Source organism: Cibotium barometz, chromosome 17 (genome assembly GCF_041138505.1).
Source record: "Cibotium barometz isolate CiBa-2024 chromosome 17, ASM4113850v1, whole genome shotgun sequence".
NCBI lineage: Eukaryota > Viridiplantae > Streptophyta > Polypodiopsida > Cyatheales > Cibotiaceae > Cibotium > Cibotium barometz.
In genome coordinates this window covers 12986392-13009353 of record NC_141062.1, presented here as the reverse complement: position 1 = coordinate 13009353, position 22962 = coordinate 12986392, and the positions used below count along the sequence as shown (strand labels likewise).

The window sequence follows — 22962 nt, the reverse complement described above, 5'->3', positions numbered from 1 at the left end:
GGTGTGGCCCAACGTCTCATTCTATTGGATATTCCTCATACACAGTATAGACCACCTCTGCACTACTTGGAAAAGAGATCATTGCCAGTATCACAACTTGGAAGATTTAAAGGGCCAGATGCACAGAGGCTATAGAGGGCATTCAGATATACGACACTCAGTGCATTTGTACTTTATGGGGATATATTATTCACACTCTTTTGACCACATGGGCTCGTATACAGGGACCATCCAGATCTGCGCAACCAAAGCGCATTGTTTTCATGACGGGGTGGGACACACACACACAAGCGAGGAAGAAGGGGGGGCATGGTGTGTTAATTCACCCAAGAGAGTCCTCCTGACATTTTCCCTGAACCTGCCCAAAATCGCTATTCCAAATAATAGAGAGGGTGTGGTTTACATCAGACCAGATGGAGCACATGATATGTCTGAGTGCCCTCAATGGCCTCTGTGCCAAGATACCAAACTCCCTTCAATTATCTTTGCCAAAGCTGAGTCTACTATTCTGATGGGAGAATCAGAAATATGTGAAAAGGTAGTGACATGGACCTTTTCACCAATAGCATACATGGCATAGTCATTTGAATTGCCCACATGAATTATGATAAAACGTTTAGTATAAATCATAGCATACATGCCATAGTCATTCCGATTGCACCCATAATAGAATATTTAATATGGATCTGAGACAAACGAGACGTCATTGTCTGCCTACTTTCTAGGCCTCTATCATCCCCAACCAAAATGTTAAAATTGTCTCTAATGCTGCAGTGCATCTGAGGTAATAGAGGCCTACGCCTATAACTGATCTCCATTGGTTGACAAGGAATCCACGATGAAGTATCAGGCCAAAAGAAGTCTGTTTAGGCTTCTGCCAAAATTCAGCCGCCTCCAAAGCTCTAGTAATATGGTAATCATCCCAATGGTATCTCCCATTTAGGAACCAAGAGGAAGCATGGCGCTGCATCTAATCGACCACTTTTGACTACCCAGAGAGACTTCTATTAGCTGCAAAGGATGGAACAAGAGACTAGGTAGCATAAAAGTTACAAAAAGTTAGTTTTTGTCCTTATATGCACAAATATCACACCAAATAGAACTGAACTATAACCAGCTATTGCCACTCTATGCTATGGTAATTCAATAGAAAGAAAAAATACTTGGCCACCCATCACCTAAAAAAGTGAGACGTAGTATGCTCAACTGGCCCCTAAATCATAGGCTGTTGCCATTACCATACACACCCCCGCCCCCCCTAAAAACAACAAACACCCCATGTAAATCAGATTCAACCCAATTGTGCATTAGACAGTGGAAGATGGAGTGATGTTGATAGCATAATACAAGATAAGTCCCCGCAAACAACATACTTGCATGTCCTCACTGAGGCCATGTGAAGCCTGAGAACGTGTGGCAATAGGATCCATACCAAAAGAAAACAAATGCAAATGCAACTATAGCAAGTAACGCATATCCAGTAGGCCTACCACTTATAAATAGACGTCCCCTCTTCAGCCCAAACAAGCACCAGATCCAGCCCTCAAAAGTGGACTCTTTTAGGAACAGCCAATCTTCATATGTACAGAAAAACTCTCTGAGTGAGCTTGCGGCTTATGGTGGATCAATCTTGAGGTCAGTATATTGCCTTATCCTAGCTCCACAAGCTTTTGAGAATCACCAATCATGGACACTCCAATGAGTATCCCAAAACAAATACACAGAAACCAGCAGCCCAAGGACACCATGAGGAAGGACATCTAAAACATATTCACTTTCTTGCATTTTGAAATCAGTATCTAAAGTATCTTCACAGGACTGTCAACACATGCTCTTGACCCTCTTCCTTTCTTTTTTGAGAGAGTAATTTTATGTAAGTACCAAGGTTCGAACCTTGGACCTATGTGCTGGCGGTCCAAGGTGCTACCACTTGGGCGCCCCTCTTTTTATTTCAAATCCCGCACTTACTGCAAAAAGCAAAAGGTTTGAGGAGAAAGCGACCATTTTTTTGGTTGAGTTAAATAGGTTATTTAGGTGTTGGATTCAAAAGTCAGCTCTCCTGAGCAGCATGGTGCCATAGTTACTGGCCCACAGAAAGTAATCAAATTTTCAATGTGCTGCAATGTGAATATATTTTAGAGCTAGAGGTCTCTTCCTTGAAAAATATATATTTATATATATTTTAGAGCTAGCTTTCAAGAGGGTATATTTGAGCTACCTCTTCAAGAATGTTTGAGGACCGGGCTGTGGCATCTTGAATCTTAACTGCAAGTTTTACACCAGCCTTGTTGTATATGCCAGCCAATACCATGGTGATGGGTACAGTTGCCATGGTGAGCAAAGCCAACTGCCAGCAATAAAACAGGCCCACACATATCCCGGCAACGAATGTCGTAATGAACCTCAAAAATTTTCCCATCTGCCACCAAGCATAAACCTTAATAAGGCATATAGGCTCTAGAAATCATGGGCTGCTTCTTGATCATTATTAAACAAAACAAAGGTGATGTAAACTCTGACCCTTATGGTTGGAGCAGGAAGTACCTTAAAGCTGATAACATCATGGATTACAGAGATGTCCCCAGAAATATTTCCGATAATTTCAGACATTTTTGACTGTGTCTCAAAAAACCCGACATCCTGCTGTAAAACTGCATTGAGAAACTTGGACCTTAACTTGAAGACTTGACGCTCCCCAGTGTACATCCAACATGTTGACTCTGCAATGTATATACTGTTAGAATTAGTGCATCTCAGTGTATTTGGGCAAAGCCTATTTTATGGGCATTTATGTATTTTTCCTTGTGTAGTGAGTCGTGAGCCGCCTGTTCTAGAGGCAGTCGGCCAGGTCATTTCTCTACTATATAAGGCAGCTCCTCATTGCTCACTTCAGTCATCCAATCCCGTGCACATTGTTAAACATCTCTTGCTGGCTATTGCCATTGTAAATCTGTTTGTTATTATAAAAGGTGACCTTGTCCACAAGCTCTCTCTACTGAAGACGTTAATATAACATTTCATTCATTTCATTTCTACTCTCTCTCTTGTTCAGTTTATGTTTCTGCCTGTGCATTCTCCAATACTTGGGAGAGTCATATATTATATATGAAGTCAGATTTCAAACTCCTGCCTCTGGCTAGAGAACATTATATGATAGAAAGGGCCGGCCTTTGACAATTAAATATGGTGGCTGTAGAATCAGAAGGAAAACTTTTCTTTTTCTTTTGGGTAGGTGCTTTTTTTTTGGGAGGAAGTTTTAATCAAATAAAATGAGATCTTTTGTTCATAATCTAATGGGCCAAAACGGCTGTGTAAGTTGATGTTCACAATCCCCTTGACAACAACCCCAATATATATTTGGTAGTAGCTTCGCTAGGAATCCAAGTAAAGCCTCTCCAGACATACTCCTGATTTTAATTTTTTAAATGCCCAGTCAATGTCCGAGGTCCATGAGAGGGAATTGGAAAATTTTGGCTATGCCTTTATCCACACCCTTTTTTAGTGAAACCACTATCTCATTAGGGAAAACAAATATACATTCATAGCTGTCCCAAAGTGGGGCAGCTACTACTCAGTTCAAAAACAGTGGGAAAACACTTCTAGTTGCTGGAAGGAAAGGCCTCCGATTTCCTGAGAATCTTGGAAGGATTGTAAAAGGGCTCTCTGGAAGTAAGCAAAGAGCCGAACATAATCGCCAAAGAAGAGAAACTGATTCCGAGCATGATAGATAGTCCACAATGCCCAGAATCTAGTCCAATCAAGGAAGTCTATATAATCTGGTAGCGAAGGAGAAAGGCAACCCAAAAAGCCAGAACATTCGTCCGAAACGCCTCCCCAGAAAACGAGACCAGAGATGTCCAAACAAATCATCAAGAAAATCCCGAGAGTGACAGCAATACCAAAGAAGGTGAGGCACAGTCTTTGTAGGATGGGAGCACCGCCTACAAGATGCAATGGCAATATGCCTTCGTGCCAAAAGGGCCATCATTGCGTGCCCCTACTCTGGGTTCCCCACATGAGGTGATTTTCCGTGTTGATCGGGAGGAGGACACTGAGCGCATAGAGCTTCCTAATTCCCCATTTTCCTACACTGCTCCAGATATCTTGGTGGGAGATCTCCACAGCAGTACAGATCTTACATGGCATCATGATGCTCCTCAGTGGTTGAAATCACCTTACATATTGGGGTGATTCTATTCTTTTCCGGCTTATAGCTGTGACTGTTGTATGTTTTTCTCATACTTCGAGCTTGTCGTATAGTTTGGGGTCTAGACAACCTCTTGACCAATCTCCGTATCTACTCCGCCTACCTCACCGACTACATTTTTGAGCTCTCCATGATCGCCGTCACTAGAGAGATCGCACTCGCTAGGCTGTAGATACCATCCAAGGTCTTCAGCCTCAAGTCTCCACATTGGAACAGCAGTTCCACAAAGCAAAGTCCGAGCTCAACCACCTCCGCTCCTCATCTTCCCAAAGCACCGAGAAGGTGGTGGTATTACGCAATCTGGTGGAGTAGCAGAATCGGCAGCTGGTCTCTTTACGGGTCCAGGCAACCGAATTGGATACCCTCCAAGATGATAAAAAACAGAAGCAGGATGTAACACACACAAGAGAAGCAAACCCTAATCCATAGCCATCAACCATAAAGAAGGAGAGAAGCCATAGTCACCATCTCTCTCACCCACACAAAGGAGAACACAACATAGTGTTATGTCCACACTACAAAGTAAACCTAATGTAATGTCCACACACACTATGACCAGCTGGACACGCGGTCATTTATGTCTCACACATGTTCCTACCTAATCTGCCAGCACATAGCATAGCTGGCTCACACTGACATCGAGCTTGAATCTCAACAGCCCCTCTCAAGCTCATGATGTACTGCCGATGAAGATGTAGATGAGCTTGGGATATCAACACTCTCAACACTCCCCCTCAAGCTCATCCCATGTACTCCCAACATAGTCCGGAAGTACTCAAACTTCTCCCTGCTAAGTGGCTTCGTGAAGATATCAGCCACTTGCTCATCAGTCTTCACATAGTGAAGATCAACTGTACCATCCAGCACCTTTTCTCTGACAAAGTGATAATGGACCTCTATGTGTTTGGTCCTCGCATGAAATACTGGATTCTTTGCCAACTGCATACTGCTCATGTTGTCACAATGTATGACAACTTTGCCATCAAGAGGCTCACATAAATCTGCCAAGAGACTCTTTAACCATATAGCCTCACAAGTAGCAATGGCTGCACCTCTGTACTCAGCCTCTGTACTGGATAAAGCAACTGTAGGTTGCTTTTTGCTACTCCAACTCACCACAGCACTGCCAAGTGTAAAAGCATATCCACTAGTAGACCTCCTGTCATATGCGCTACCTGCCCAATCAGCATCTGTGTAGCCATGTATGTCCAAGCTTTTACCACTCTCATAGAATAAACCATAATGTGCTGTGGTTTTCACATATCTCATAATGCGTCTCACTGCATCCAAATGTGGTTTCCTGGGGCTCTGCATAAACTGGCTCACTAGCCCCACTGCATAACTCAAATCTGGGCGTGTGATAGTCATGTATATGAGACTACCAACCATCTTCCTGTACATAGAAGGATCATCCAATTCCTCGCCATAATCAGCCCGCAACTTCACATTTTGCTCCAATGGTGTACTCATAGGCTTACACCCTGTCATGCCATACTTTGCCAACATATCCAATGCATATTGGCGCTGTACTAACCAAGTACCTGCATGATCTTTCACCACTTCAATGCCAAGGAAATATCTCAACTCACCAAGATCTTTCATGTCAAATTTCCCACTTAAAGCTTTCTTGACATGCATCACATCTGCACTATGATCACCTGTAATAATCAAGTCATCCACATAGATGACTAGTAAAACAATCCCATGCTGTGTCTTCTTCACATACAGTGAAGAATCTGCTGTAGAAGTCTGAAAACCAAGTGAGATAAGATATCTGCTCATCTTATCACTCCAAGCACGTGGTGCTTGCTTCAGACCATACAATGCCTTTTTCAACCTGCATACGTGAGTGGGATATCTAGGGTGTACATACCCTTCTGGCTGTGCCATGTATACTTCCTCTTGTAGATCTCCATTCAGAAATGCATTCTTAACATCCATCTGATGCATTTCCCAGCCATTAGCTGCAGCCATAGCAATGACTGCTCTCACTGTGCCCATCTTAGCCACTGGGCTAAACGTCTCATCATAATCCAATCCTTGGGTCTGTGCATAACCCTTTGCTACCAATCTTGCCTTATGTCTCTCAATAGACCCATCAGATTTGCACTTCACTTTGTAAACCCATTTACATCCAATAACATTCTTATCCTTTGGTAGAGCAACCAAGTCCCATGTATCATTATGGACCAATGCGTCCATCTCCACATCCATTGCTTTCTGCCATACATGCTCTCCAATAGCCTCTGTATAGCATGTAGGTTCCACATGCTTTACCATAGATGTCATGTATGCATAATGCATAGCAAAATCTCTATATGTCAATCTTTCCACTGGATATCTGACTCTCTGGGATCTCCGCAATGCATGCGGGTCACTCTGTACACCTGTAACACGAGCATGTGGTGGCACATATCTGTCCTGCCTAACACCAGGTGTGCGTACAACAGGTATCCCGAGCTCCTCATCCAAACTCTCAGAACTAGAGGACTCATAACCTGTGATCCCAATTCCTTCGACTTTCTTCTTGCCTTTATCCATAGCACTACTCCCAGTGCTCACACTCTCATGTCTCAGACGTCCTGACCATGGACGTACACTGCTACTACTCTCAGCTTCTGCTGGCCCAGACATAGTAGTAGAACTAGAACTTGCTTGTGATGGCAAGTTCACAGGCACATTCGCCTCAAGTGTGTCAATGACTCCCTCATCTTTGGCTTTATACCAACTAGCAAGCTCATCGAATACAACATCCCGTGAGATGACTACTTGTCTAGTTTGAGGGTTATAGCATTTGTAAGCTTTGCGATCCTGTGCATATCCAACAAAGACACATTTCTCTGCTTTAGGATCCAACTTCCGTCTTCTTTCATCAGGCACATGAACATAAGCTACACATCCAAAGACTTTAAGATGTCCAATGTCTGGCCTATAACCTGTGAGCCGCATCTCAGGCGTGCTTCCATGAATGGCTGCTGTAGGTGATTTGTTCAGGATATACACTGCAGTAGCACATGCTTCTGCCCAATAGTAATCTGGCATGCTCTTTTCATTGAGCATTGCCCTTGCCACTTCACATATGACACGATTCTTTCTCTCAGCCACACCATTCTGCTGAGGTGTATACCTGCATGTCAACTGTCTCCTTATCCCATGCTTCCTCAAGAAATGCTCAAAGGCCTTTGAGGTGTATTCACCACCTCCATCTGTCCTCAGACATTTAATCCAACAGCCATACTGCTTTTCTGCAAAAGCTTTGAAATCCATGAATTTTTCCAATACTTCACTCTTCTCCCTGAGAAAGTATATCCATGTCATCCTGCTAAAGTCATCAATGAATGTAACATAGTATAAACTGCCTTTGATAGATGGGTTTTGTGCTGGGCCCCATACATCACTGTGAACTATTTCAAGTGGTCTATTACTCATGTTTCCTTCTCTAGGAAACCTCAACCTTGCCTGCTTTCCAAACTGACAGGCTTCACAAACATGCATATGACCATCATATTTGAATCGAGGCAATCCACTGACAATGCCCCTTGTTTGCATGTTCTTTAATCTCTGTATATTGACATGACCAATCCTCTTGTGCCACATGTCAATATCCTGTACCACATTCCTGCTCTTTGAGAACATGGCTGATTTTAGCTCAGGAATTCCAGCATCCAGCTTAAACAGTCTTCCTTCTTTCTTGCCTTTAGCAATCACTCTACATCCATGTTTAAAGTCTTCAACGAAGCATCCATGCTCATTGAATCTAACCTGTAATCCCTGTTCTACCATTTGACCAACTGAGGCCAAGCTTTTAGTGATCGAAGGCACATACAGCACATCTGACATAGACTTTGTCTGACCATTATGCATGACCAATGGTACACTTCCAACATGTGTAATGACATGCTGGGTATCATCACCTGTTTCCACATAGCCCTTCACATCCATTGGCTTCATGTGCTCAAACCATTCTCCATGACATGTCATATGGTTTGATGCTCCTGAGTCCATGTACCATGTATCATCATTCTCAGCATTTGTTGTCATAGAACCCACAACATGCTTCATGGCAAACAAATGATTTGCAGTTCCATCATTGCTACTTGATGCATAGTTGCCACCATGTTGTGCATAGTTTCCACCATAATGACCACCACGTTGTGCTCTTCCCCCTCTCAAATCATTCTGTTTGCGAAAGCAATCTCTCGCCATATGACCATATTTGCCACAATAATGGCATTCCACATCTTGCATAGAATTTTGTTGGCCTTGCCAACGTCCTCGTCCACGGGGGTTACCTCTGCCTCGCTGAGGTGCATAACCACGACCACCTCGAGCACCATATGAAGGCTGAAAATTCTGCTGTGGAGGCCTATCCTGCCATCCACGACCATTACCACCACGTCCACGTGATGCGAATCTCCCCCTGCCTCGAAAGCCTCTAGATGAGTAAAAAGCTTGATTTCTTGCATGTTCATCATTGCTTGACGAGGATGCACCACCTGTAACACTCATACCACCAAGGCCAAGCTTCAATTCTTCCACAATGAGCAATGACACAAGCTCATTAAAGTCTGGCATTCCTCCCAACCTTAGCATAACCCTTGATTTCCTGAACATACTCATGTATACTCCGATTCCTTCGTGTTACACTGTGAATCTGTTGCTTTAGTTGTATCTTCCTGGCACCAGTGTCTGTCTCATACATTCTGCACAAGATACCCCATGCTTCTTTCGGTGTATCTGCATCTTGGATGTGAATAAGCAAGGCATCTGTTACACATATTGAAAAATAATGCAACACCTTCGAGGACCGCTCTACCCATTGCTTGTGAACCAGTAACTGAGCATTATTTGGTTGAGGAGGTAGGTATGGCTCCGGATCTTCCTCCGAGACAAGACTCCATAAACCTTTGCCTTTCAAAAAACTCTTCATTCGAAACTTCCACACTTGAAAGTTAGTGCGATCAAGCTTCTCTCCAACAATCTGTATCGGACCATCTCCCATTGTTGCAAAAAAATAGAGTAGATGTACCCTTTCGATCACAATGTACGAAGTACCTGTAATGCTCCAAATCTCTTCAAATCACATCAAATGCTTGCAAATTGTGTGCATTAACATCCCACAATGGTTCACCAACAATGTACACTCGATCAAAGTTGAAATCAAATGAAACTCCTTCACAAAAAATTTTCTGGTTTTTTTCTCGCCAGTAAATTCTCGCCAGTAACCAGTCAAGATTATGCTCTAAATCCTTCAAATCTTGTCCAAATGCAATGATTCAACTTGCATTAGCTTCCCAACACATTGCTCCAACATATCCTAGAAGGGTTTGATCCAATTCTTCAAGGGGAATGAGAACCACCAATTTTTGTAACCTCTGGTTTGAATTTTTCTGCACCTGTCAGGTACCACCTCTCACTAAAATTGCTCTATCTCCTTCAAATCTTCTCCAAATCCAAAACTTTTTGATTCAAACGTTTAGCAACTCATAGGACTCTACTTGTACCAGAGGAATTTGGCCAATTTGATATAGGCAAAGATTAATGCCTTGATTAAAAATGCTCTGTTTCTGGACAGAATTTCTGTAAACCTGCACACCTCTGATAAATCACTTCAATGAGCTCCAAATCCACGAAATGAGCTGCAACCAAGCATCACAAGTCCTTAGCAATGTCTTTGCTAAACTCTCCAAGCTTTAAAGCATTCAATTTGGTGTCCAAATGAGTGAATTAGGATGAAATCTTTGAAAACTGTCCAGAATTCTGCATCTTCATGCACCGCCTACTCCAGAGGGCTGTAGAGAGAGGGGAAATCACAATTGAATAGATAGGCCTCTTAGCAATGACCTAATCTACCTTGGGTATGAAGGGTTTAGCTCAATTTTGCCTCTAGCTCCTGCAATTGATCCTCCACGGGGGGTATGTTTTCTGTTTTTGTGAAAAACCAGAAATTTTTGCATAAACTCACTTTCATTTGATTTTGCTCAAATCTGTATGCATCAATCTGCTTCAAGATTCTGTATGTTGTTTGTGTCCACTTTGTTAATACATTTTCAAGCCCGAATACATGTGCCTTTGTGTATACATTTGCCAAGAGTATACATTCACTTCAAGCTTTCCATGGAAGCTTTGAGAAAAAACCAGAATTTTTCACTTGCTCTATGCACTTCAATCTTCACTGAACTTGCTCTTTGATACCTGCAATCCGCAGAGGGGGTCTTGCTACACTCACCAATGGTCCTTAGCTCTCAGATCTGATGCCGATGTGTGCTCCACAGCTTCTCCTTTGCTCCAAGCTCCAATGGCTTCCTTCACAGCTTTTTCTTCTTCTTCCCTCTTCTCTCACTCACTCTCACAACTCAGCTAATGAGCTCTTGGCTCTGATACCAAGATAAAAAACAGGAGCAGGATGTAACACACACAAGAGAAGCAAACCCTAATCCATAACCATCAACCATAAAGAAGGAGAGAAGCCATAGTCACCATCTCTCTCACCCACACAAAGGAGAACACAACATAGTGTTATGTCCACACTACAAAGTAAACCTAATGTAATGTCCACACACACTATGACCAGCTGGACACGCGGTCATTTATGTCTCACACATGTTCCTACCTAATCTGCCAGCACATAGCATAGCTGGCTCACACTGACATCGAGCTTGAATCTCAACACAAGAGTCCCTCCACCCTCTCCAGTTCCTTCTCTCTAGTGTTCTGACTTCTTCATCTACTGGAGCACCTAGCACTACTTCTGGCAGCACTTAGAAACTACACTATCATGAGAAATATGAAATCCCGTACGTCGACGGGTGGTCGACGAGACGGGGCTTGCATGGCAGGGTTGCCCAATTTGTGGCACCAAGATGGGGTGGAGGGCTCGAGCAGATGGGGGGATTGAGAGCCTAATGCTGAGGAAGAGATGAAGCGACGCAAAGAGGAGGCGGAGGTCAAGTTATCCAGGAAGAAGTGTGTGCCCGATTGGCTAAACGATAGACTTTGTTCTCAATCGAAGGAGAAGGTATGTTTGATGCTTAATCAGGAGCTAGTCACAAATCAAGTGCGGCTCTTTTCCATGTGTAGCGTCTTTGTTTTCTATCCTGGTAGACCCCCATCTAAGGCAGAGTTGGGGAAGTGGCTTCAGGAAAGTGTACTGCATGAAAATGTTGTCTCCAAGGTGTTTTACCAAGGTAAAGGCTTTTTCAATGTCCTTTTTGCCAAAGGTCAGTCTGTGATAGAGTTATTTGCCACTGTCCTCTTTTCTTGGGCCAACGTCTTGTGCATGTGTTCCCCTTCGACCCCCTTTTTGATGTTAACAAGAGTATCCAGAATGCTTGTCCTGTTAGGGTCGAAGTGGTGTGCCTTCCCCCCTAGCTAAGACCAGCGTTGCGGGATATTGCTTACTCTCTTGGTCCTATGTTGTATATTCCAAATGATGATGTAGTTGGTAGACAAGCTAACTGTGTCTGCATCTCTTAGAATACTTCCAAAGAAACGCTGAAATCCTTAGATGTGGACTTGGGCGACTGGGGTATTATGGAGTTAGGCTTGAAATTTGGAGCCTTTCCTGCAGCGTGCTTCAAATGCGGTGGGTTTGGTCACATTGCAAAAAATTGCCCTGAACAGCCAATGACAAAAGAGGAGGGGGAGAAGGAGGGTGAAAAAAATGGAGTAGGAAAAACTACTGCTTCGGTTGGGATCCAAAAGAAGGAGGAGAAGGGAAAGGAAATGATGAAGGAGACTGGTGAGGGTAGCCAGAAGGGAGAGTGGGTTAGGGTAACCCTAAGGGAAATAACATGTGAACTCATAAAGCTGTAAATTGAGTTTTTGGGAATACTTACCACATGCAAAACACATGTAGACCACCAGTTAGTCCCAAACAGGTGTGCACATACATGTGCACAGGGTGCCCAGGCGTCCCCGGCCCCATGGACAACACAGGCAAAAATCTCAGGCATTGTCCACGCAAATGAGACAAGGCATCCAAAGATAAAATCAAAGTCATGTACACACATAAGTGCAATTATATTGGAAGAAACACCCATCTGCTCAATTGTATCCGATAAAATGTCCAAGGCTCATGATCCTTCCGGAACCTTCCCAGAACATAAATACAAAAGATCTCCAGCTAGTCCCAGAGAATTTCATCATGTCAGGCTCCATGTGCCATACATGTACACCATGTCAGGCCCCACAAGCCACACATGTATTATCATGTCAGGCTACACCAGCCATACATGTGTTGTCATGTCACGCTCCATATGCCACACAGATACACCATGCCAGGCTACACCAACCATACATGTATGTCATGTCAGGCTCCACATGCCACACATGAACAGTAGAAAAAATAGAAGCTGTAAGGAATTTTGTGACACAGAGAGTCCCCTAGCAGTGGATCTGGTGTTAGTCCATGGTCGGGTAGGTTGAGGACAGATGTGCTGACTGCAGGTGTTCCTTGTGATGGCCATACGCAGTAGCGCTACCCTCTTATCTACTGGCTGTTCTCAGCCTGTTTTCTACAGAAGAGGCCGTACAAAACTGGCCGTAAAGCTACTAGTTTCTTCTCTCTATTCTCGATGTGTTTGGGATTGATTATGTGATTGTTTTGGGACAGCTTTTGGTGCTGTTTTTATCTTGACTCTGGACAGAGATCTAGGCAAGAGTCTTGCTGATGCTTTGTGGAAAATCCGGTGCTTTTTGCATCTGCACCTTGGTTTCTTGTGAAAGCTTCTATTTGAATAGAGAAGTTCCTATGGGAGGCCAACCGTTCTGGCTCAGTGTTGTGTCATTATATTATTGTCGTTCTTTTCCACTGTGTATCATAGCTATGTCTGGTATATTTGAAGTGTTAGTCTATTGTTTCAAGTCCCCATCCGGTTACAATGCAAAAACTTCCTTCCAACAATGAGAAAGAGAAAAGATTAGAAGTGGGGACCACACTGACCAGTTTTGTTATTGAGAATATGGAAGCAGTCATGTGTCAAGAGCATGAGTAGTAGACAGGTTGGACTAAGGATTTATGGATTCACAGAATTTATCCTCAAAGTATGGAGTTAATTTTATGTGCCCGTGTTCAGCACTTTGTCCATATGGATTATTGTGGATTATAAATCAAGTTTATGAGCAAGCTATTTGAAGATATATCTCAGGATATCTTATGGATATGGTGATGAGATATTCCTTTTGACTTAATGACGAGCCTAGCAAAGAAAAGCTAACTAAGTATACTTTGAGTTTTACAAAGTTGATGCTTTTTGCAATCTATTGTAAGTGTTTTTGGACACTTAACCCTTGTATGGCCGTACAAGGAGAATTGTGTGTTGTTTGTTTGCCTTGAACTATTTCAAGTAAACAACATTAATGGTTGAAAACCCTAGTTTATATGGTTTTTCATATGGATATGTCCAAGGACTATGGAGTATATTTTTGGCATATATTTGCTCAAGGATTTATACATATACGATGATTTGGCGCATCTATATGGTTATCAATCCCTCAGTAATTCTTGGGCTTTATATACAGCTCTATCATTCCCTTTACTGGGATGGAGTATTTTTTTATCTCGCTCCCTGTTCTATGGGATGCAGTGGATATCTTATGGATTGAGAATTTTTCTAGGGAATTCTATCATCAGCATCAGAGTTGTTGACTCGAGACATAATTTATGAATATTTGGGACACGATTGGCTCTTGTGCCTGTGTCTAGTTATTATGAGAGTTGTTGACTCGAGATATACCTAAAGTTTGTTTTCGATACGGTTGGCTCTTGTGCTTGTATCTGATTTCGGATCGTGCATTTGGACTTATGGCTTTAATGCCCGGATTATGAAATACTTCAAATTGGCAAAATATGTGCTATACAAGAGTATTTCAAGCTTACACAGTTGCAGACAACTATTTTATAAGACAGAGGGGATGTCACCATTTGGTCCCTTCACCAGTCTTGATCGGTGTTTTGGAGCAAGCCCATACACTAAACAGAACCAAGGTGAGAATGGGAATTTTCCACAGAAGATAGCTGAAGCGTTTACACACTGGCAAAGTTTGGCCTGAAAGATAGCTAAAGAGCATGAGCAATATGGATTTTTATTCATCAAAGTGACTTATAATGTTTATAAGTCAGTGTGTTCACACATCATTCATGGACTTATTATTATTTTGGGCATGGATCCCTAGACAGAAGGAGGCACCTAGAGAAAACTTGGACTACAAGTTGGGAAAAGCATAAAAACTGATATTTTGGGGAAGCTCAGCTACTTTTAGCAAAAAGAGAAAAGCACAACAAATATAGAGTTGGTCAACTTTATAAAAGCAGGGAGGGGCCTGTGTTCTGATCATCTGGCGCTCCGGCAGCAATTCTTTCTCTCCTACAGAACTGGCCGTACAGCAGGCACAGCTGGTGGTCTTCAAGCGTTGGCTGTACAGTGCAGATTCTCTCCTTCTTTCTGTGCGCTGGCCGTACAGCTGACTGCAAGTGTTCCTTGTGATGGCCGTACAGCAGCAGTGCTGCCCTCTTATCTGCTGGCTGTTTGTAGCCTATTTTCTATAGAAGAGACCGTACATAACTGGCCGTACAACTGCTAGTTTCTTCTCTCTATTCTAGCCGTGTTTGGGGCTAATTATGTGACTATTTTGGGACAGCTGTTGGTGTTGTTTTTATCTTGACTTTGGACAGAGATCTGGGCAAGAGTCTTGTTGATTCTTTGTGGAAAATCCAATGCAAAAAGCACCCGCACCTTAGTTTCTTGTCAAAGCTTCTATTTGAATAGAGAAGTTCATGCCGTTTCCGACTCAGTACTATGTCGTCATATTATTGTGGTTCTTTCTGTTGTGTATTATAGCTCTGTTTGGTATATTTGAAGTGTCTTTCTATTGTTTCAAGTCCCTGTCCAGTCACCCTTTCAAGTGAGACATGTGTCCGGTCACACTTTCAAGTGAGACATGTCTAGTTTTATGCGTATAAAATTTTGTTCAGGCGTCATCCCATGAATAGCTACAATGAGGATCCTGTTCATAATGTAAACAGCAATTGTTGTTGCTTCTAGCCAAAAATAATCTAGCATATTCTTTTCGGACATCAAGGCACATGCCACTTCTGCAATGTGCCTATTTTTAATTTTTGCAACACCATTCTGTTGCAGAGTGTACCGGCATCATGTAAACTCTCTTGATTCCCTACTTTCTCACGAAATCATTGAACTCATTAGAACAATATTCTCCCCCACCGTCTGATCTCACGCATTTTATTTGCATATTTTTTAACTTCTTGACTAAGACTGTAAATCTCTGAAAGTGAGTAAACACCTCACTTTTCTCCTTCATGAATAAACCCACACTTCGCTAGTGTGATCATCAATGAATGTAACATAATACTTACAATCTGCAATTGTTGCAGTCTTGGTCGTTCCCTGTACATCCAAATACATAACATTTAATGGCCTTGCATTGACGTGCTTTTCATGCGGAAAAGCATGTTTGGCCTACTTACCAAGCTTTATGCATACCATCAACCTTAAACTTTGACAAACCTACAACAATATTTTGGGCCTGCATAGACTTCAGTTGCTGTATATTCACATGACCAATGCATTGTGCCATATGCCAATATCTCTAATGATACATGTTCCATGAGCAAACATGGCTCCTTTAACTTCAGGAATGTTAACATTCAAAGTAAACATCATGCCATTTCTATTACCCTTTGCAACCAAGTGGCAATGATTTTTGAAGCATTCCACAAAACTATAGCCACCAAGGATGCCCACAGTGTGACTATTTGCAGCCTCGACCATCCTCACTGGACCGGTCCAAGACATCCTCATTGGACTAGTCCAGTTGGACAATCTTGATAGACTAGAACGGATTTCTAAGAATCTCCAAAAGCGAAAGGCTCACGCATCATTGAAGACACCACACGCTAATTGGCATCTTCCTCACCAACCGCTGATTGGCATCTTTTCCACCGACGCATCCTTGAACCAAAGATAGATGATTCTCACCAAAGGCATCCTCAAGCAGTGAGACTCGCCAGAGCATTAAAAAACGCATCAAAGAAACCCGAGGGATCCAAGATATATCCAGCTCTTCATGGCACTCTCCTTTTCCGTCGTCGTCATCTCGTCCTGTTCATTGAGTCCTGACACCTGTAGTCACTATCATTCCGTCCTATGGATTGTCCACCTCACTGTGTATGGTTACATCAATCTGCATAATCCTCAAACTAGTGCCTCTCAAGTGTTGTGTGCGAAGCATTCTCTCATCCTCCATGAGGCTCTTAAGCCTCTTCCAATCCAACACTGTGGGGAAAGAGACGACCAGGCAACCCACTGGATATGCGTGGCTGCCCCAAGAGGTCTACCATACTCATCCGAAATCAAGTCATTCTACAAAATGGGTTGCCTTTTAGCCTCCTCAACTGACTGCGGAGGTATATGAACCAAGAAACTCCTCATGTGATCCCAAGCTCGTAGAAGAGATCTCACCAAGGCGAAGAAGGTGGTCGGTGCTCTGCATCCAAAAAAAAATATTGTGGGCTGTAAATCCAACATAGTTACATGGAACATGGAACGGGAGCAGGAACGTGGCCGGATTTCGGAACGGGAAACGGGAACGACACGTCATCATGAGAGAGAGAGAGAGAGAGAGAGAGAGAGAGAGTCTAAACTCTAAAGAGTAGAGTGAGCTAGTAGAGAGAGAGAGATTGCAAGATAGAAAATGTGGACATTCTGTAACTTCATAGCTATAGGAATGAGAGGTTATGACATTCTGTTCCATTCCACGCTCCCTACATACATCCGTTCCCGGAACGCCTTCCATCCGTTCTCGGAACGCGAGTTGTGTGACCAGCCGCCTCACACGTTCCATGGCGTTCCCACGCTCCCCACATGTGCTAAGTGGTGTTCCCACATTCCAAGACGACGTTCCATGTGACTATGAAATCCAATCAGCTCCCCTAATCGGAGTGCGCCTCGTAATCTACTGCAAAAGAAAGCCCTTCCAAGGCTCAGCGCCACGAAAAAATACTCTAACAACCAGCTTACAAAGCAACCTTACACTGCCCCTCAAGGTCAATGATGGTCAATCCTCCCTCTTGCTTAGGAATAATAATGGTGCCCCAAGCTACTCTCACCTTGGTGTGTACTGTGCCATCTAATCTAGACCAAAGGAAGTTCCGAATAAGGTGACGAAGATTAATAGAAGTCTCTTTTCTGGAAAGAAAAAAAAATCCCTCAACCTGTGGAAAACCCTTGGCGATAAGTGTGTCTTTGTAATCCAAAATCCCATTATACCTATAATTTTCATAGTAGAAAGAAAACCACAGACTCCCTTGTGTTGTAAAAAGGCCCAGACAATATGGCACAGGATTGTCTCACTTACATCTCTCATTGGGAGGGAGCCACTCTCTCTGGGCCTCATTTGCATGGCTCACGGAAGGTGGTCCCCAGAATTTGAATGAGGCCACTCCTTATGGTCTGCTCCTTATGGTCTGGCTTTATATGCTGACAAAGGTATGGCTCAGATTCTGCACACCCCCTTATGCTGACAAAGGTATGGCTCAGATTCTACACACACCCATTCGGCAACTTCATGCTCCTTATGGTCTGGATTTATATGCTGAGAAAGGTATGGCTCAGATTCTACACAACTTCATGCTCCTTATGATCTGGATTTGCATGCTGACAAAGGTATGGCTCAGATTCTGCACACCCCCTTTCGGCCAATTTAAGACGTACATACTTTCCACTCCCAGTCTAAATCAGTTAAATGGGCTGATATTACTCACACGCTTCCCCCCGGTTTTTTTAGGAGTATCATCTATAAAAGGAAGAATTGTTTTGCTCTTTTCGCTTAATGGAAGTCTCTGCTTGGGATAACAGCTATGCATGAAGTCATAATGCAGATTGAATGGCCTGAGGTCCTAACACTTCTGCAAGACTGGTTGGCTCGAACCTTGACAGCCCCTATCATCAAGTTATCTAGGTTCTTTTGAGCCACTCTTTGCTCGTGTAACCGCTGCATTGTCACCTTGTGGACCTACGATGGCTTTTAGGATGTTGCGACCTCCAATAACTCGAGGATTGACCACTTGGAAGTCTTAACAACATGAATCCATTGGAACTTGGGAACCCACAGGTGGGGTGGGTGATCGGGTGATGAATAAGGAGTACATAGCCTGCCTTTCGTAGGTCCTACGCAGATCAAAAATTCCTCAAGTAGCAGAATAAATGAGAAGAAAACAGTGTACATGTAGTGAGAAGACACCAACGGACAATGAACGAGAGAGAGAGAGAGAGAGACTCAAAATAAAGCATTCTTGTCCAAAGCAACACGTACCAGCCCATGTAGAAGCTATAACTGTGCTTGAGATTGCAAACATGTAGACAGCAAGCTGCAAAATATTGGAAAGAAATAAGAATCTTTTCTACTATTGTTAAAACATGATGCAATCAAGAACAAACATGACAAAAGTTACAAGTAGATTTGAAGGCAGAAATACAGGGGGAGAGCAAGGAGAGCATGTGTGGACACAAGCACACACAGATCCCTCTGTAATCTCATTTAAATGATGTCAATGCATCTCTGATCCTCAAACTCTCTCTGTAACCCTATGTAGAATGTTATGGGCTGCAAATTATGCTGGCCAAGTCCTAGAGAAGAATCCAACTATGCCGATTTTGGCACAGTTGGGAAAATGCTCTTATGTGCCCTCAGTTGATACGCTCATGATTCAATTAACTTGGGCATGGGAAAATGCTCTTATGTGCCCTCAGCCCCCCCTGGTACATGCCCTGGCTAGCAACAGGTTCAGGCATAAATTATAGCCTTGACATTAAACTTTTAATCCTGAACTTAGGTTCTATAGGCCATCAACCTTGGGATGTAACTAGAACTGAGAAGAAAACCTTGTGACAATATAAAGTTTTCCAAAAAAGAAATTTACATCTCTAAATTTATGCTATCCTTTTGCAACAAAATACCCATGTAGTGAACTTAGACAAAATAGTAAATAGGGCACTGAAATCATTTTCTGGCTTGATTTAGTTTATTGATGCACTTGAAATATTCCACACATTATCATTTCCTTTGAAAAAATCACCTTTAAATAGTGTTATTTAAATGTCTTTTAAATCTTCTAAAAATAGAAATAAATTCTAGAGTTGTTCTACTTTTCACTCTACTTATCAATTTGCAAGCAGCGTCTCTGTCACTCTCTCTCTCTCTCAAGAAACCTACCTCTCTCAGTGGGAATGATGGCCTCTCTCTCACATTTTTCATGAGTTTTTGAGATGACATTTGGGATGTGTGGGCATTATAAGGGATATGTGGAACACGAGCTCTCCTTTTCTTATGGAGGATCTTATCCACCTCATCCCTAAGGATGGTGATAAAACTAACATTACCCAGTGGAGGCCTATTACATTCCTTGGGACTGCATACAAACTTGCCTATGCATGCCCTATCACATATCTACGTTGGGACACTGGTGAGTGGGAATCGATTGATGTGACTAACCCCATGAGGAGCATACCGTTTTCTTCAGCTACATTGTGTGTAACCCTAGGTTTCTCATGCTTGGACAAACCCACAACGTTCCCACTCTGAGGCCTCACCGCGAAGGCGTATGACATTACACCCCTTATTTAGAGAAGATTTTGGTAGAGACTGGCATTTGTACATGAGGAGGCAAGTATCCTACTTCTTCTAGCTTTTCTGCACGGTGGGTTGCCCACCAACCAATGGAGATCTATTTTTGGCTTATCCTAGCCATCCAAGACAATGTATCATTGCTTATCGGAGTGCAAAGGAGCACATAGAATTTGGGTACTATAGCCCAACTTTTGGGCAGATTGAGGAGTGATCTATCTATATTACTATTGCATGGTTGACTCAATTTGGCCCACAACTTCTTTTTTAGGACAGGGATCTTGTTACACTTGGCTATAACTCGGAGATGATATCCCCTAGTTATGATATCCTCTACTTAGGATACACACCACCTTTGTTGAGTATTGACACCACCTGGGAGATTATTGCTGGCATTTTTAAGCCCTATTCGATTCCAGGCCTTATTAATCATACTCGTGAACCATGATCCCCCATAATCCCCTCTGCCTGGATAATGCAAAATTAAAACCTAAGCGTATATGATTAGCAAGATGATTATTATTGTGGGAGGGGGCTTACTCGAGAGAGCTCAGCACCAAGGGCTTTAGCATCGTCTTGGATGTCCCCAGAAGCGTTGATCATTTTGCCGAAGAGGATGAAGAAGCCAGGCTGGGTGAGCCCAAAGAAGAAGGCACCAAGGGCACCGCCGAGCATGAGCAAGCAGTCCCACCCATCTGCTGCAGAGAAGAGCTTCCAGAGGGGCGACGTAGGCCTTTGCAGCGTTTCTGGGGTGTCCTCTTCTTCACGTCCATCGCTGCCCTCCTCAGTCGAAGAGAAAGCGTCCACAAAATCTTCGCTCCTATCAGTTGACCTAGGGCCGCTGTATAATGCTGCGGACGCCATCGCTGGCTGCTGCAACGCTTACCCCCCTCCATGCTATATAACGTAGCCGCCTCGCACCTTGCCGCCGGCCATGCACTCAAGATTCCTTCCTTACGTGCACCTCCCAGCCGGCCGTGTCCATGCAATCAAACAAAAAATATATATATATATATATATTTCGCCGCCTCTTCCTTAAACGTTAGAGGCCATTCACACGTGTCAATGACCTTGTATCCATTTCATTAGAGTTTAGGGCAATTTGTGCATTTAGACACACAACACTGCCAGCCATCCACAATTTCATACCAACCTCTATTTAGACACACAACACTTTGCAAGCCGGCCGTGTCCACGCAAACAAATCCTTACACTAGAAAATGCATATGATTCCTCTACAAATGCATGTCTCCTGTAAGAGCTGATTTGGCGGCTCTCTAGGCTTAACGAATGTCTTACTCCTCGATTACGAGAGGCTTACAGCCTCGACACATTTCTACTTACTTTCTTATGTTCTAAAAATCTCGTTCTAGTTTATTCCAAGTTTTAAAGTATTTTTTTCAAACAATTTTAGTTTCATTTAGAAAGTACCCCCACAAGCTTGGGTCCACCCTACTTTCCAATGGTTTTTATCCTTTATCTACTTTGACCAGATCTATAGGCTCAACCAAGTCCCATCTCATCCCATGGGTCTAGCCTTCCACTCAAGTAATACATGGACACATACTCTCTTAGAACGAAATTGTTAGTCATAACCTCTACGGAGATGCCCATTATTTTATTTTGAGATATTTTATTTTAGATGTACCTTTTAGAAGGATTAATATGTTTAATCAGCTATGTGCACTAGTATGATATAGTCAAGATTAATGTGTTTAATCGGCTATGTGTGTTGACTAATATTATTTTGGATGTAGGCAATATTAAGTGGTAGATTATGTGTTAATTGCGGATAGAACATGTGTTAATTGCGGATAGAACATGTGCTGGATCCCTATGAGATATTTTGGAAGACATGTGAACACCTATTATGGTTTTATATTGGCATTAATATTTTTGTAAGGCTAAGGTCTCAAACCTTTGTACATACCAATTAGTATTTTATGCTTTTGGTAGGCCGAAGAATTTATATTTGTAGCTTGCTATATTTTTGCAAGAGCTTTAATGCACAAAAACTCAAAAGCTCTTATTCTTTTGATTTTGGAATTGTCCTTTTGAAAAGCAAGCTTTTAATACATATAAATATGGATGAGTGGTAAGATGGGCCACTCATCAAAGGGAGATTTAACCCAATCTTGTGTCAATGATGATCTCTTCGCTATTTTCTGGCTCTCTTGTTTATATTAATTTTTATGCTTTTAATTTTTGCAAGTCTATGCTATGCTCTAATTTTTGTGCTTGAGAGTTGGAATTTTTTCTCCAATGGTATTAGAGATTTGGGGAAGGATCACTCAAGGAGAAGGATTTTTGAAGAAAAATTCAAAAGCAAATTTTTACGTAATTATTTGGAGCAAAGAAGGCCAAGGAATTGGTTTTTGGTAAATATAAGAGCTTCAAAAAAGGAAGAAATGAGGCATTGTCAAAAATTAATGCGGAAGTGCAAAGGTTGATTGACATGTTTTTGAGGACCATTGGGGGTAATAGGTCCTTTATCATTGGTTAAGGCCTCTCCTTCACCACCATTCCCAAAACCACCTTGCAAAACCACTTAATCACCTTTCACCTCCCTCAGCCTCTTCAAGATCAAAAGACATGGATGGAATGAGCAAGGTTTGAGAATCATTCTTCTAATTTCAATTCTGAAGAAGATTCAGAATTCGACAGTATGGAGGGCATATTTTTCTTTCAATCATTTATCTATAAAAAAACAATGGTTTCTTTTTATGTGCGCTGTCGGTTCCCTTTTCTTATCCTCTTTCCCTTTTTTGTTGGATTTTGTTGAAGAAGCCAGGTGGTGGGAATGGCTAGTTTCTTTTTTTCTCTCTCCTCTCTCTTTGCGTTTTGTGTCATCGCCAGCCATTCCTTTGTTCGCTCTCTTCCTTTTGCAGTGGTCGCCATCGCCTTATACCTCTCTCTCTCTCTCTCTCTCTCTCTCTCTCTCTCTATTCACTTTGTGCACTATCGAGGCTGGCCTGTTTTTGTTTGGTTGTCTTAGCTAGCCTAGCTAGCATAAGCTTTACTTATTAAAGCTTTTAAAAAGAGAAAAAGGAAAAGATCTAAGGAGCAATGGCAACGACGAGGAGCGATCATTAATGTGAGTGGCACTTAGG

General features: G+C 42.6%; 1 protein-coding gene across 1 annotated transcript in view; it reads right to left on the bottom strand.

Annotated features, from left to right (window-relative positions):
• The window catches only part of LOC147629698 (ABC transporter B family member 19-like), a 91242-nt gene extending 70497 nt beyond the window's left edge, over positions 1 to 20745 (bottom strand). The window contains exons 1-4 of the mRNA XM_086811239.1: positions 20393 to 20745; positions 18542 to 18596; positions 2545 to 2720; positions 2219 to 2419 (exon numbers count right to left, since the gene is read on the bottom strand). Coding sequence (XP_086667365.1) covers positions 2219 to 2419; positions 2545 to 2720; positions 18542 to 18596; positions 20393 to 20716 — 756 coding nt within the window. The 5' untranslated portion in view covers positions 20717 to 20745. The remainder of the gene's footprint in view (positions 1 to 2218; positions 2420 to 2544; positions 2721 to 18541; positions 18597 to 20392) is intronic.
• Between the last annotated feature and the right edge of the window lie 2217 nt (positions 20746 to 22962).